This window comes from Dryas octopetala, chromosome 6 (assembly GCF_963921425.1).
Source record: "Dryas octopetala chromosome 6, drDryOcto1.1, whole genome shotgun sequence".
In the NCBI taxonomy this organism is placed as follows: domain Eukaryota; kingdom Viridiplantae; phylum Streptophyta; class Magnoliopsida; order Rosales; family Rosaceae; genus Dryas; species Dryas octopetala.
The window spans coordinates 14,130,320-14,146,978 of record NC_141371.1 but is presented as its reverse complement, the minus strand read 5'-3'; the positions used below and the strand labels follow the sequence as shown (position 1 = coordinate 14,146,978).

The window sequence follows — 16,659 nt, the reverse complement described above, 5'->3', positions numbered from 1 at the left end:
TCTGGTATATGGCTTACAAAATTCACAAAAAGGAGAAGAATTGAAAATAATATTAATAAGAAAAACTATCAAATGAATGGTAAAATATATATTTATAAAACGAAAAGAAAAAAAACTAAAATGAGGCTTCGCGTGTGTAAATTTTTGAGGGTGGGTATTAGGCATGAGTTAACAGAACACCTCTCTAACTCTCCCTAAATTCAGAGGCTTCTCTGACCCCTCACTCGCTAAAATCAGAGGCTGAAGACGATGCTGAAGAAAAACCATTTGAGCTTTCTTCACCAGCTGAAGACGACGATGTCGACAAGTGCTTCTTCTTCTTGCAACAGACACAGAGGTATTCCTTTGCCTTGTCTTCACTACTCTACTCATCTTCTTTTCTTCAACAATTACTTTGCCTTGTTTCATTCTCAATCCTCAAACCCAACAAAATCTACAAACCCCCAACCCAAACCCACTAATCTCCACGATGCTTTCAATTTGTTCAATACCATGCTTCAAATGCGTCCTCTGCCTTCGGTTCTCCGTTTCAATCAAATTATGGGTCAACTTGCAAAATTGAAACATTATTCGGCGGTCATATCTTTGAATAACCAAATGTGCCTGTTGGGAATTGCACCTGATGTTTATACTCTTACTATTGTCATCAATTGTTTTTGTCATTTGAAACAAATGGGCTATAGCTTATCTGTCTTGGGAAAATTCTTCAAATTTGGCTTTGAACCAAATGTTGCAACCTTCACCACTCTAATCAGGGGCTTTCTTCTCGAAGATAGAGTTGCTGAGGCTGCAGGACTGTACAGAAATATGGTGGAGGGAGGTTGTAAGCCCAATGTGGTCACATTTGGTACATTAATAAACGCCTTTTGCCAAAAGGGTAATAATGGTGCGGCTATTCAATTGCTTAGGAAGATGGAACAAGAAGGCTGTAAACCTAACGTAGTTGCCTTTAACACCATCATTAACAGTCTTTGTAAAGACACGCTAGTTGCTGATGCATTGAATCTCTTCTCAGAAATGATTAGTAGGGGTATTCCTCCAAACGTCATTACGTATACCTCTTTGATTGATGGAGTTTGCAAATTAGGCAAGTGGGAAGAAGCTACGAGATTGTTGAAGAAAATGGTGAGTAATAAAATCTTTCCAAATGTACACACCTTCAATGTCTTAGTAGATACACTTTGTAAGGAGGGGAAAGCTGTGGAAGCAAAAAGTGTGGTTGAAATGATGATTCAAAGAGATATTGAACCTGATACGATTACATACAGTTCACTTATGGATGGTTATTGTTTGCGAGGTGAATTGAAGGAAGCAAAAAGAGTTTTTGATCTAATGTGTAGCAAGGGTGCCATTGTTGATGCTCATAGTTATAACATATTGATAAACGGATATTGCAAGCATAAAAAGATCGAAGCAGCCTTGATGCTTTTTGAAGAAATGTCTTGTAAGGGAGTGGTTCCAGATACCATTACTTATACCACTCTTATTTATGGTTTTTGCAAAGTGGGGAGATTACAAGATGCTCAAAAATTGCTCTCTAAGATGCAAGCTTGTGGCCAACTTCCAAATGTTCGAACTTATGCTGTTTTACTGGATGGCCTTTGTAAAAACCAACAAATTTCTATGGCGATAGAATTGTTTAGGGAGATGGAAGGCAAGAAGTTGGATATGAATATTGTGATTTACAATATTCTAATTGAAGGTTTGTGCATAGCCGGAAAAATTGAATCTGCAAGGGACTTTTTTTGCAGTTTATCATCAAAAGGGATTCAACCTAATGTGAGGACGTATACTATAATGATTAATGGACTTTGTACTGGAGGCCTAATAGGTGAAGCCGAAAAGTTGCTTAGAGGAATGGAAGAGAAAGGCTGTTCTCCAGATGATTGCACCTATAACACAATTATTCGAGGGTTTCTTAACAATGATGAGACATTAAGGGCGGTGGGACTTATTCATGAAATGGTGGAGAGGGGTTTCTCTGCAGATGCATCAACGCTGGAATTGATAATTGACCTATTGTCTAAAGATAAAGTAGATCCCACTTTGTTGTCGTTGATAAAGAAATCATGATGAAGTTAATTTGCATCTTTTGGAAATTGAAACTTGAAACACTTGAGGTAGATCTGTTCTAGGATAGGGTTCCGTTTTGGTCTTGCCTATGGGCTTTGATATCCTCTGAATTTAGAGATACCTCTTTCCAAGCTATATTTTATGATCGGAGAGCAGCTGTATTGTAGTCTTGGTAGTCCCTGTCTTTCTGGTTTTTTGTGTTTTGGTTGTATCCTTTAGTTTTTTCTGAGCAGTGGACATCTTGTCCACTGTGTTGTACTACTTTTTCATTAATAAAAGTTTGTTTCTTATATAAAGAAAAAAAAAACACTTCCCACCATCACGATGAACTTTGAAACTTTTGCACCTTTGACAGCCATGGATGTATCATATATGTTATTTATTAATCCATCATGTGAAAACACAATGTGAGTTTGTGGTTGGGCCCCATTTATTTTTTATCAATTCCTCAAATGTTGAGACTTATTTGGATTTTTTATTTTTATTTTTGCAAGGAGGGAAGAGAATGTGACACTGAAGGTTCATGGTTACTTCCATTGAATGCCTATTAATTTGTTTTCCTCATTATTTTTTTTTTTCGCAGATCAATATATGCATCTAATTAAGTCGATGACTAACTTTTGTTTGCAAGATCCTATATAGTCTATAGAGGAATTCTCTTATAATCCTTGCAGTGCATGTTGAACTAGTAAAACTAAAATGGGTAATAATGGTGCGGCTATTCAATTGCTTAGGAGGATGGAAGAAGGAGCTTGTAAGCCTAATGTAGTTGTCTATAACACGATCATTGACAGTCTTTGTAAAGACACGCTAATTGCTGATGCATTGAACCTCTTCTCAGAAATGATTAGTAGGGATATTCCCCCAGACGTTTGAAATGATGTTTGATTGATGGAGATGCAATAGAAGAAGCTACGAGATTATTGAAGGAAATGGTGAGTAAAAAAGTCTTTCCAGATATACACACCTTCAATGTCTTAATAGATACACTTTGTAAGGAGGGGAAAGTTGTGGAATCAAAAAGTGTGGTTGAAATGATGTTTCAAAGAGATATTGAACCTGATACGGGTAAGTACAATTCGCTTATGGATGGTTACTGTTTGCAAGGAGAATTAAAGGAAGCAAAAAGAGTTTTTTATCTAATGCTTAGCAAGGGCACCATTGTTGATGCTGTTAGTTATAACATATTGATAAATGGATATTGCAAACATAAAAAGATCGACGAGGCCACAATGCTTTTTCAGGAAATGTCTCGTATGGGATTGATTCCAAATACCATTACTTATAACACTCTTATAGATGGTTTTTGTAAAGTGGGGAGAATACAAGATGCACAAAACTTATTCTCTAAAATGCAAGCTTCTGGCCAATTTCCAGATGCTCAAACTTATGCTGTTTTACTGGATGGCCCTTGTAAAAACCAACAACTTTCTATGGCATTAGAATTGTTTAGAGAGATGGAAGGTAAGAAGTTGGATATGAATATTGTGATTTATAGTATTCTTATTGAAGGTTTGTGCATAGCCGGAAAAATTGAATCTGCATGGGACCTCTTTTGTGGTTTATCATCAAAGGCACTTCAACCTGATGTGAGGACATATACTGTAATGATCCATATCAAATTGTGTTTTTATTTCTCTTTCATGATTATGTTTTATAGAAATGCTAGGCATGCCTGTTAATGTTCTTGCAGTTAAGTCTCATCTGCATGACATGTTGATGATATCATTAAAGATAATAATTTAAAATTTAAAGATCACGATAACATCATATGACATCATTAAAAATAATAATTTAAAATTTAAAAATAACGATAACATCATATAATGATAACATCATATGACATCATTAAAGATAATAATTTTAAATTTAAATATTAATAGTTATAAATGTGTTATAATTTTAATGGAGTCATGACACTATCACCATGTTAGCATACCACCTCGTGTTATGGTCACACGGAAAATTTTCTTAAATGGCCGTTAAACAATATCCTCATTATAATAAGCTCTCACTTGTCTGAGCACGCTGACATTTTCTTGTTTATGGGACCGTAAAGTATGGTTTGGTTCAATTTTTCTAAATTAATTACTTTTTGTCTGAAGAGAGAAACAAAAGAATTGGAGTGTTTTTTGTTAGAAAAAAGTCAAAAACAAAACCAAACTAAAACAATTGGAACGGATTAGTCCGTTTTTGCGGTATTTTTTATTTTTAACCCAGCCCTATTCATAGCTTTAGAGTGAGATATACACCTTTTGCTTTGGTTCGCAGATTGGAGGCTTGAGAATCATCTTTGCTTTTGCTTTGGTTCGCAGATTGGAGGCTTGAGAATCATCTTTGCTTTTGCTTTGGTTCGCAGATTGGAGGCTTGAGAATCATCTTTGCTAACAACAGCCTTGAAAAAACAATTTTTACTTCATGGGAAAGTGATGGCCCTATACGGGAAAGTGAAACCCTCCACCCAACTTGAGTTTCATTTTTCCTTCCCATGGGAGAACATTCATTACAATTTGTCAATACCAAATTGCCTCTGTTACAATCGAAAATAACAAAGATGTTGCATACCATTATCAATACATACATATAATAATAAGCAAGGGTATAATTTTAAAACTAAACAATTTTTGTTCCTTATTACACAAACCCAACATAAAAATGGAAATAAATAGAGATTTCCTAAACACTTTCTCAATACTACCAAGTATATTAATGAAAATCTTGATTCCTTTCTCTTTGAAAATGCAGAAGAATTGATTTTCCAAAAATTATATTCCACTAACCAAATGAGGCCTTAAGGCTTATCAACAAATGAATCCAGGCCAAAGTAGAACATCATACCCTACATGTTTTGAAACATAGGCTGCAAGTTCATTTAATATTTCAGACTCCATGCTGTAGACAACACATTTGAGCAACACCTGACAATTGCCATGGTATGTAAAAACGGCCTTTTAAGGGCGCAATTCATTATAGAGAACTAAAAGCATACTGGGTAAAGGAGGGCGACAGAAGTTTTCACCTACGAGTTATTCCATAGAACATTGCAATAAAACCCAAAATGGCAAACCAGTGAAATATTGCAAGTCAATAACATTGAGAGACAATATATGTACATAACTACATACATATAGAATAAGAAGAAACCCAAACTTTTCAAACCTTTCACTCTGACATCATCTGATTTTTGGTGTACAAATTCACATATGTAACCTACAACAATAAAACTATTCTATGCCCTTTCAGTTCTATTAAATAACTAACATAATCAGATTATTGATACTATTGTTTTGAACATAAAATACAACACCTAGGTGAACATATATGTGACACCACAACTTTGATCGAGACTATGAACAATAAATGTGACTTTACTGAACCTCAACCAGGTCTGGAAACGATTTTTAAGTCCAAAGAACAGCAGAAGTCCACTCATCATCTAATCACATAATTGCTCTAGCAGGACCCCTGAGGCTCATCGTTGTAATTTAAGCTTTAGGAATAGTCAATCTTCAAGATTAACTTTATATAAAGAAATCTAATGCTTCTCACTCCCGAGGCCTGGCAAGCCAAAGAGAACTGAGGGCTCGAAGTCGTGAGAAATAATCATTTATTGCAAGAAGTGCACGAGCTGATTGCCGGGTTGTCAATATACGATGCATTTGTTGCAGTGTTTGTTGGCGAAGATTATCAGCCTGGTCATTGGCAACAATAAATAACAGAAAATAAGGCATGACAATTGGCAAAAATACAAAAAGAAATTGACTACTAAAAATTTACATGCATAGAAATGTCATAAATTTTGGTATGAAAGCTCACGAAAGGAAAAGTTATTTAACATAGCCCAGGTGACTCCTAGGCAACAAGAGGCATTTCAGATGTCTTGAAATGGAAATTACCTACTAAGCAAGACTACTGAAAGAAAAAGCATTTTGTTACGGACATAACAATCTATTTTTAGCCAAACCACCAAGATTGCGAACAAACTTTTGTCCGTGAATTTTTTTTTTTTTAGAAAAAAACTGTTGTCAATTATGAAGGAAAAAAAACCTTGGTTTTTTTTATATAGTGAATCCAGACTCAAGGGACAACATTTTTTGAAGCAGTTGAAAAAGAATGAATAAAGACTAAATGTTATGAGGATGAAACTTTTAGGTAGAACAGCTCCCCAAAATATATGAAGAACACTATCTTCATATATAAAAGATAGGTCATGTAAAAGAACAGCTTTTTTAATGAGAACAAAAACTTGGTTCCATTCTGCTCACAGGTTCCTTAAGGGAAGAGCGGATTCGAGGAGGTGGAAATTAGAGAAGACGAATTCTCTTGTAAATATTTTTTAAGATTTCTGATCAACTCAGAGGAGCTGCCTGCCTTTGATCCAGCTGAAGCAATTTGGGGTGCAAAGGTTCCAACAAAGGTCAAGATTTTGGCTGGTTAGTGGCTCATAAGAGAGTAACGTGTGATTTACTGCAAAGGAGACCCAATTGTTGTTTTTCTCCTAGCTGCATTATGTGCAAAATGAACGGAGGGGGGCCTGATCATTTATTTGTTCATTGTCCATTAACCATTCAACTATGGAACACTCTGTTTATGGAAGCTGGGTGCCATTCTATACTTAGCGAAAGACATGCTCCTTTAGGGACAGGAAAAGAGCCAGAGTTCTTTGGGGTTGCTGTGGGCTGGCTGTTCTTTGGGTGGTCTGGACCGAAAGAAATAGAAGGATTTTTTATATTTATAAAGGGGTGGGAATGGAGGAACTATGGGAAAGGATGAGGTTTTTGCCTCTCTTTGGGCTTTAATCTCAACAGAATTCAAGGATCTATCCCTTTCAACTATTTTGCTTGACTGGAAGTCAGCTCTACGATAATTCCTTTGTTGTAGCCTTATAGCTTAAATCTTTCGTAGTTAGATTCCCTTCTTTCAGTGGACTTCTACTATTTGTGTACCTCTCGTTTTGAAAAGATCATAGATTCTGTTTCTTTTCAAAATAAAATTCCGCCCACAGGTTCCAAAACCAAAGCATCATCTCTAGATGCAAGCTCCAGATGTGTTAAACTGAGCAATACCTTGAGTTTTTATCTCTAATCATTTACATTCGAAGCAATGCAATGGCATCAGACTGTAAAAACAAGCTAGTGGAATCAGTTATTACGGAAATTCACCTGGCGAAGGAACCCCTCAAGGGTTCCTAGCTTTCCCATGGCCATGGCCATTTGACCCATATAGTTAGCTACATTCCCAGATGATCCTGATGGCCCAGGTGAGCCACTGGCCAAGGTCTCAGCCAGCGATTGCTGTAGTGCCTCCATCCCTTGTGACAGAGCATCTTCAGCCTGCTGCGATGACTGCTGCAAGTTGTAAATACCCACCAATTGCTGCTCAGTTAAGGGTTCCAATTGATTCACAAGAAGCTGCACCAATGTCAATATAGTTTAGGAGCCCAGACATCTAAAACAATTAGAGAAGAGAAGACATAATGCATACATTATGTCAACAAGGTATTTGAAATTTAATTTTGAGCAGGTCATTTTTCAGTTTTTTGAAGGAGAAGAAACACCAATTTTATGACACATTCTCTAAGTTCAATGTTGAGCAATTAGGAATTTCAATTACTAGCAATCCAGGAATAATATGTTGTCTTCATATTTAACACTGCAATGTTTGGTTTGAGTGATTCAAAGAATAAGATGTAGAACTGAACCCAACAACATCCAACAGTTCCACCTCTTCGAGTCATGTCTAAACATACTACATAGAGACAGGATGTCAGATGACACTCGTAACTCAAAAACAATGGTTTCATATCAATAGATGATCACATTTGGAGAAAACAAGGGAGCAAACCCTTAAATGACATTTATACACCAGGAGATGGATTTATGCATACACTGCCTAGAACTAAAAGGATATAAACCCTTTTTTTTAATTCCAGAAGAAAAAAGACATGTTGCTACAATGTATTACAACTGTATCTAAAAATCATACCACAGAAGAGCAGAGGGGAAACAAATTTTCACCTTAAGGAGCTCAGACGAGCGGAAGCCACCAATCCACATGAAACACCGTTCAGCTGGTGTTTTCCACATCCCTGACAAGATGTGGAAAACATCAGCTTTTGCTGCAGTGCCCTTTAGTCTAAAAATATCATCATAATGAGCAATGACATTGTCAATAACGGTACGAAGTTCAGTGTCACCCGCATGTGAATTAACAGCAGCCCTCAACTCATTTATCTGCCTGTTGTGCTCCTCTAGCCACCTTGTATATTCCACATCAAATGCCAAAGCACCTACAGAGGACAAATACAACCAAAACAACAAAATTTTACCATCAAATATCAGTTAAGTGGAATATATATATAGAATAGAAAATTTCATTAAAGAGGATGACTGGCACTACAGACACTATTGGTCCTTTGAACAGCAGCTCAACTTTGCATGTTCTTTAATGTTTTTTATTCCCAAGAAGATATATTATTTAGGGTGTAGAATCGCCACTAGGGGCTTTGGGCTTAACTCTTTGGTTTTGGGCCCAAGATCTAAAACCTAAGTCTGAAATGGGCATGTTTTCGCCATTTTTTCAGTCTCATTCAAACAATCAGAAGTGCACATTAATGAGACAAACTGTATATGTATGGTAATATTCTATTGCCAGACTGAATCTCGGCCATACATTCAAGAAAGAACAAACCTAATTGATGGTCCAGATTCACAACTTGGCAACCTAAACATCTTATGTTGCCAGACTGTCTAGCAAGAGAACCTTTTGTATACATACATACATGTACACACACACACATAGATATATATATATATATATATATCTTAGCCTCGGTAACCCAAATAAAGGGAATGCAAAACATATGAAATAACTCAATCCATCAATCCATCAATCCAATATGTTAGCAATTACGTCCATATTTAATAGGATAATCACAGAAATTTACAAAGGACAAAAACCATTTAAACAGACCCATAATCAACAAATCAACTAGATTCTCAGACCTGATTGCAAAAGACCGGTGATGCCAAAATTACACAATGATCCAAAATGAGCAAGCTGTAGAACTCTCTACCAGAAAATAATTGACCTACTTACAGAACACCAATACAGAGAATACCTAAACCTAACTCCACGAAATTTAGGCAGGAAAAGACTTATTACACAAGCATTTCAAGGCATGCTGTATATGTACAAAAATACACCACTGTGATCATTTTCCAACTTCAGACAAAAGTAATAAGCAAACAGCAAAGAGATTAAGAAGTTCAAATACCATTTCCACTCATTGAATGGGATTGATCTCCAGAACTTGAAATGAATATACCCTGCTAAAATAAAAACCATTAAAATGATACAAAACATTCAACCCTGCCAGAAATTCAAAATGTAATACATTAAATGTGGGTATATTACAGAACGAACAAAATCGAACCTGCTGGCGGGCACGCTGAAGCTCTTGCTCAAGCTGGGTTAATTTCAGCCGGCTACTCTCAAGCTGTTGTACATATGCCTGAACAGAGAGGACAAATAAGAAAATAATGTAACGACAAACGTGAACACAGTATCACTTCGCCGCAAAGGATTGGGACTTATAATAGACAGAGAAAGCTCGGACCTAACATATGAGCCATATGTCCTTTAATACATACAGTTGGTCTAACAACAATGAAAACAATGAAAAAGGGTGGCCTACTTTTTTACGTAATCGGCTTTTCCTAGCAGCTTCACGATTTTGAGCAAGCCTGCGCAGCGTCTGTAAAACATTGATTGCAACTGAAAGGTAAATCTGTAATCGTACGAAGACAGCACTTAAAAGAATATATATCTAGTTGAAATTATCCACACCTTTTGATCCCCAGGTTTTTCTTTTGATCTGTCACTGGAATCGGAAGCTAGAAGACCAGTCATTTGATTCCGTTCAATCTGCACAAGAACACTACATTTAAATTCACCAACAAAAAGCACCCAAAATCACATGAAGGAATGAATGTTATCGAAAGCAAAATGGCTTTTTGTAAGGACAAAATGACATTTCACTTTGAATCTTGGACGCCAAAATAAAAAATGAAGCAGCACTTTTGAACTATATTGAATACAGATGAACCAGACTTTATAAGCAGCATATACTGAAAAAATGGAAGCAAGAGATGTCACCATCTGATTTTTATCTTCTGTGTCATCTGTTGAAGTATCAGTCCTAGGGCTTGCATCTGCCATATTGGACTCCCCCCAGTTCTCGTGATTGCTACGTGATACTGAAACCGAATTTGGTTTTGGATCTTTTGGCAGTGGCAGTAGCTGAGAACCCACGATAGAAGCAGATAGGTTTATATCTGAAGATCCAAGGGACTGATTTCCACAATGGGCGTAAGTTCAACTTTATTGGTCATATATTTTTGGGGGGTTGGGGAGGAACTCAAGGGAAGATGAACAATTACCTTGTTTAAAACGCCAAATTGGACATCATTACTTCCCAGTGCCTGGTTACTTGACTTATTTTGATTATATACAGAGCCTAAAAAATTCCATAATTTTCAAGTAAAAAAAAGAAGTCAGAATCAAATAAATACACTAATACAAAAGTAAGATAAGATCTGAAACTATATGTGCATATATACATATATATTATATACAAAACATAGTATGTATTTTACTAATTAGAATGACGTTCTCCATATTATGCTCCCTCACACTCCCAGAAATTAAATTTGCTTCTGAAGTCACACTTCAGTAAGTCAATGATGAATAGAATCTGTTTTTAAGGTAAGAATGAATGTAAAGGACTATAACGGTAGCTTCCAAGCATGTGTGAGTATAACTTTACAAATTTTTTCATTCCAAACACACCACAAAAACCTAGAAACGGGCACTAGGAACCTAAACATAGATGTTGAATATAGCGTATTCACAATGAAAAGCACCAAGAAAACCTTGTCCGCAAGCTCATTTACCAAGTATGTACAGTAAAAGACAATATACAGGCCCACCGTGGTAAAAATAAAGAAATGTTACAAGATAAACAATGAAATCTACTTGAGACTTCCATAGGCATGACCAATTACATAAGGTACAAGTTACTACCTACATGGGGCAAATAAAGTTTAGGGGGGAAAATATGAGAAATATTTATGAAAGCAGTAACTGAAAGAAACAATAGAAAACACGCTAGCATTAATTCTATTTCTGATAAAGACCAAGATATAAGTTACATACTTCTCCCAATGTCTACAGCATCATCTATGCGAAACCCAAGAGTTTGCTCAAGTGTTCCAAAGTCTGAAATTCGAGAAGAACGAATGGAGCTCCCCTCCGTGCCACTGAAAGCACAAACATCAGAACCATGAGTACCAAAATTGACACATGCAATTCAGAACACTAGCCATTATATCCATGTCTGTTAGCCAGTATGTGAAGGCCAAAAAGGTACCATTAGAAATCATAATGCAACTACCCACATACAGGAAAACACGACCATGTTAAGAAAGCTCTTAAATCATAAGGCAAACAGTTCAACAAACTTGTATAGTCTGAAACTTCACAATAATTTTGACATTTCAATTAAATATTGGATGATTAACAGATTAAAGGCAATGAAAGCTATCTTAAGTAGCATATGTCCTGTCTGCCAATTCTGGTATCACTATAATCATACTCTTGTAGACAAACTAAGAAACAAGACTTCAATCTTCAAAACTAATACTAAATTAAAGATAATTCACCATAAAAAGGAAAATTTTCCAATAATATAAAAAATACTGCAACTCTATTTGCTTTGTTGAATACAGTCACATAATTTCATCACACATTGGGAACAATATCTTCTATCTAAAATACAACAGTAACTTCTCAGTTAATTTTCTTCCTCTTTGTATGCTCTATTTTTTGTCAAGATATCTCAAACATGCATACACTGCAAAATAACTGCTATAACCCCCTTCCATCAAATCATTGGTCATACTATCGAAAAATAATTATGCCAAAAAATCAATGTGCTATTCTAACAAATTTCAACCCTTAATCCATCATTCAGATAAATTCAAAATGATGATGCGTTACTTAACACTCTATTTAGCTGTGAAATGCACGGAAAAGACAGATAAAATTCAGATACTAACACTTTTATGTTTTTTCTACGTTGCATATATAAAAGAAGTCAATTGAACAAAGACCTATGTTCATTTCAGTGGTTGTGTTTCCACTCCACCTCTAGTACCGTATAATGATAGAATTTAAGATTCTAAATCCCAATTTCCGTTCCTTCCAGATACTCTCAACAAGAAAACCAAGCATGAGATTCTAATTTCAGGAGAAACTGCATACCATCATTTTTATCACATAAACATAAAATTCAAGTTCTAAAAGCACAAAGTAAGATGCCAGACCATAGCTGGCAAACTAACTGAAAGCCCAAAGAAACCTATTAAGACAGAATTACCATTTAAAACCAAAGGAGCCATACTGCCCTATGAAATTTTAAAAGATAAGAACAGTCAAACTACTATAAGAATCCAATAAAATATGTGGAAATACAATAAAAGTGTAAGAAGACACTGACATGGGATTCGAAGTGGGTACTGAAGGAACAAAGCTCGGCATCTCTGTCACGACTTTGTTACCATCATTTGCACCAATTTTCACGGTTCTACTGCCCATTGATCACCATCATCAGCACCACCACCACAAGCACCACCTAATCCCCAAGACAAAGGGACCCTTGTACAACAACCCCTTCACTGAACCAATTAAAACCCAACACTCAGAAGCTGCTAAATTAGAAACTATGAACAACTTCTTCAAACCAAAACTTAAACTTCTAGCTATGCAATAGCTGCAAAGATTACAACTTTACAAAGGCAAACACAGAAATAGAACACAGACCCCACAAGCAGAAACAGGAAATCCCAGTTAACTCAAAAGCTTATCAACTACCAGATTCAGTAGGAACTGTATGAACAAACCCTCAATTTGAAGTAACAAAGACCGAGTCCACGAAAGTATATGATGAAACAGAGCTCAAAGACACTGAATTTCCACGAATTAAGCAATACCCAAAAGCTGGAATTCAAAGAGTAGCCCAAGAAAACCCTAACCCGTAAAGCTTTTTGAGGATAAATACTGCAGTAGTCCCTTTGACCTTTCGATCGTAATATACTATTTTAGACCAGCAACTCTCGCTCTCTCTCTCTCTCTGGCTGGAAAATTCAACAGGCCCACCTTGAATTTTGGGCAAATATTTTAACTTTTTAATTTTCTTCGAGAGGTTAGAGAGAGAGAGTAGAAGAAGCGTGACGTCCAGATCATCCCAATCTCTTCCATACGTCCTTTTCTTCTCTGAAACTTTTTCCATTTTTCAAAGCTCAGCATTTTTTAAAGCATTTTTTGTTTTATTTTACCGCTTTTGAAACGTATAGCTTTTCCCCAACTTTTTTGTGAATTTCAGAACGTCCGCCTAAAGTTTCAGATAATGTCACACTGCCCCATTTCCTCTATTAAGGGAATCAAAAATAAAAAATTTTACTTAACCAAAAAAAAAAAAGATAAAAAAATTTAAAATAGGCCTCGACTTTTTAGCTCTTCTCAGACTCTCAATTTAGAGTGCGACATTCAAAGTGTTCTAATTAATAACTCATTCTTTACTAAAATATCAATCAAGGACTTTCCGTCAATTTCATTATAACCGCCGTTTAAAATTGGTCACGTGACCAATTTGTGGGAGCAGTAAAAGGCTTCGACTTTTACCCCTGTCTTAATTGATGATGCAACGTTTAAAGTGTTTCAATTAAGGATTCCTAGTTTACTTAAGTACCAATCAAGGGCATTCAGTAAATTCAGTCATAACAACCGTTTAAACTTGGTCACGTGACCAATTTGTAAGGGCAAAAACTTCTTTTCTCTTAAAACAAAATTATAAAAAAGAATATCATTAATAGAATTAAAAAAAAAAAAAAAGGGGGGATAGGAGACGCAGAACCCTCTCACCCCCACTCGCCTTCATTCCTCTATTCGGCCACTGACTGGCAACTACCTCATCCCCTTGTGTCTGCGACTTGCCTCTTTCTTCTTCTTAGTGACCCCCTTTACTTTGCGACCTCTCTCTCTCTCTCTCTCTCTCTCTCTCTCTCTCTCTCTCTCTCTCTCTCACTCACAACTTAGCCGACTCTGAAATCGAACTCCACAAAGACCTCCAGAAGAAAAGGTCCTTACCAACGCTCTCGAGCTCTACCCGGACCTCGTCAACCTCCACGTCTTCCCTTCCATTCTCAACATGCAAGTATGGATGAGGAGGGTCGGTGGTGGGGACAGTTATGCATCCTCCATTCCTCCCTAGTCCCTCCCAATTTTTTTCAATTGTTTTAATTTTTGTATTACTATTTTTTAACAGTGATTAAAAAGAAGTTTTTGCTCCCACAAATTGGTCACGTGACCAATTTTAAACGGTGCTTATGATTGAATTGACGAAAAGTCTTTGATTGATACTTAAGTAAACGAAGAGTCCTTAATTAGAATACTTTGAATATCGCATCCTCAACTAAGATAAGAGATAAAAGTCAAGGCCTTTTACTAAAATCTTTGCTCCCACAAAATTGGTCACGTGACCAATTTTAAACATCGGTTATGACGAAATTGCCGGAAAATCTTTGATTGGTTTTTAAGTAAACTAAGATCTTTAATTAGAACACTTTGAATATCACATTCTCAATTGAAACAAAGAGTAAAAGTCTTAGAAAATTGTGAATTTATATATAGAATAACTAAATTAAGTATCCAAATTCACAATCTATTTATATATATCTTATAATAAAACTCTATACATATGACATATCTAAATTAGTTTATAAGTTATTGGAATAAATTATAGTATGGTTTGTCTCTTTTTCCTTAAACAAGTTGCCATTAAGTATAATGATAGAAGGTTTTGAGAATATGATAGATGTTTTTACCTGAAATAAAACACCAGGTTCTAGGAATGATTTTTCTTAACTATTTTGTCACTCAATAGCATTCAAACATGACCAATTTGCATTTTAGTAATAGTTGTCTTATAACTTTACCCACACCAAAAAGAAAAAAAATTGTGCTTGGTAAAAGTTTAATATAGAATTTTAACATTTATAAACCAGAATAATTTTTCATTATAATTAAGGACGGGATTGTAAATGTGAATGGATGACGAGTTAATTACACTTACACCCTCTGAGGTTTATCGCCTTTTTACATATACCCTCTGAGGTTTCAAAAATTATACATACACTTCCTGAGGTTTCAAAACTATTGCATACAACCCCCAATAATCAGACGAAAAATGATGAGAAATTATGCAAAAAGGCATGCTAAGGGGTTAAATGATCTAATAAAATTACTTAAGGTGTAAAGTCCAACCTCAATACAAATATTTTCTTTTTTGTTTATTTATTTTTTCTCTTGTAAGGGGGTTATATGCAATAGTTTTGAAACCTTAGGAGATGTATATGTAATTTTTGAAACTCCAAGGGGTGTATGTGAAAAAACGATAAACTTCAGGGGATATAAGTGTAATTAACTCAATGGATAACCCACCAACCACAAGCAAAGTCAACTTAAGCTTTCCTACAAGATTAGGTAAGAGACAGACTAGAGAACCAGGGGTAAAAGTATCATTTCAATTAAATACTTTGGGACTAGTGAGATTTATTAAACTTTAGGGACTGCCTCCGAAATTTGAAACTTTTTCTTTTAATTTATCTGCAAGTGCAGCAGATACAGATACGGTAGAGATCCAATCATCTAGGCATTCAGCTCCCTAACGTGCGAAGCAAAGCGTGATTCTCCAAAAACAACCCTCTATTTACTCTATATTACAAGATTGCCACTTCTGAGAGTCTGGCAATGTGCTGCTTAATTTTTAATGGCAGTTTTGTGGTTTTTGATAAGTTTATGGGGTTTTGTTTAGCATAGAAAAACGTGAAGTAAAATGTATTATTATTGTTGTCGAACGATTAGCAGCCTTCAATCCCCGCGCCGCCCGTTTAGAAGTTCACAGAACTTGCTTGACCGCATGTAATGACTTTTGTACCCTTTTAGTAAAAGTCAGAATTGGTATCTTGGACTCAAAGAAATGTTGTCTACAAATAGAGGTAGTAATCAATAGGGAAAACTTTGACCAAAAAAAAAGGATAAGAAAAACTATATTTTGAGTGCTGATTTCAGCCCTCTAATAAAAAACAATAATGCTAGGGATCTCAAATTTATTTCACAAATTTAGATTTTAAATACAAGTGTTAGTGTTTTACTTATTATGAAATTAATAATTATTTGAATGAGTCATATATGAATCAATAAAGTACTGACACATCATTTGAGAACCAAAATTAAAATATAAATTTGAGATCTCTAGCATTGCTCTCCAAACAATTGGATAGAATTGAATCAAAATTTAACTCAACAAAAATTACAATAAATTTGATTCGATACAAAATCAAAGTAAATTGGAGCCCACTTGTTATTCAATAAATAAAAATCTAACGATATCATTATGAGGAAGTAATTTTCATGTAAAGTACCACATAGGTTAGTATACACATTTGACCTATGTATTCTTTTGTG

At 35.5% G+C, this 16,659-nt stretch overlaps 2 protein-coding genes across 7 annotated transcripts; one reads left to right on the top strand and one right to left on the bottom strand.

The window, feature by feature from the left end:
* The first annotated feature begins 216 nt into the window (after positions 1–216).
* Positions 217–2,369, top strand: LOC147282635 (uncharacterized). Its single transcript, XM_086247707.1, has 2 exons — positions 217–810; positions 913–2,369. The coding sequence occupies exons 1-2, from the start codon at positions 250–252 to the stop codon at positions 2,071–2,073; spliced, it is 1,722 nt and encodes a 573-aa protein (XP_086103833.1). The 5' UTR covers positions 217–249; the 3' UTR covers positions 2,074–2,369.
* Positions 2,370–5,132: 2,763 nt separating this feature from the next.
* Positions 5,133–13,361, bottom strand: LOC147282634 (transcription factor TGA2.3-like). 6 transcript variants are annotated; one of them, XM_086245963.1, is made up of 12 exons: positions 12,955–13,361; positions 12,632–12,809; positions 11,290–11,393; positions 10,515–10,591; positions 10,231–10,425; positions 9,922–9,999; positions 9,770–9,829; positions 9,509–9,586; positions 9,350–9,401; positions 8,091–8,362; positions 7,236–7,421; positions 5,133–5,765 (listed from the first exon to the last, which is right to left on the bottom strand). In XM_086245963.1, the coding sequence occupies exons 2-12, from the start codon at positions 12,727–12,729 to the stop codon at positions 5,619–5,621; spliced, it is 1,347 nt and encodes a 448-aa protein (XP_086102089.1). In that variant the 5' UTR covers positions 12,730–12,809; positions 12,955–13,361; the 3' UTR covers positions 5,133–5,618. The 6 variants fall into 6 exon arrangements, with proteins under 6 accessions (XP_086102089.1, XP_086102088.1, XP_086102083.1 ...); XM_086245962.1 differs by having other exon boundaries at positions 7,236–7,484; positions 10,231–10,374; positions 12,955–13,357; XM_086245957.1 differs by having other exon boundaries at positions 7,236–7,484; positions 12,955–13,355.
* Between the last annotated feature and the right edge of the window lie 3,298 nt (positions 13,362–16,659).

Bases quoted from the DNA above. Each gene is read 5' to 3' on its own strand.
- LOC147282634 (XM_086245957.1), bottom strand. From the start codon at position 12,729: ATGGGCAGTAGAACCGTGAAAATTGGTGCAAATGATGGTAACAAAGTC. The intron at 10,426-10,514 runs GTAATTGTTCAT...TGTGGAAATCAG, and splicing joins AATTTGGCGTTTTAAACAAG to TCCCTTGGATCTTCAGATAT. The intron at 8,363-9,349 runs GTATTTGAACTT...TGTCCTCTGTAG, and splicing joins CCATTCAATGAGTGGAAATG to GTGCTTTGGCATTTGATGTG.
- LOC147282635 (XM_086247707.1), top strand. From the start codon at position 250: ATGCTGAAGAAAAACCATTTGAGCTTTCTTCACCAGCTGAAGACGACG. The intron at 811-912 runs GTGGAGGGAGGT...TTGCTTAGGAAG, and splicing joins CAGGACTGTACAGAAATATG to ATGGAACAAGAAGGCTGTAA.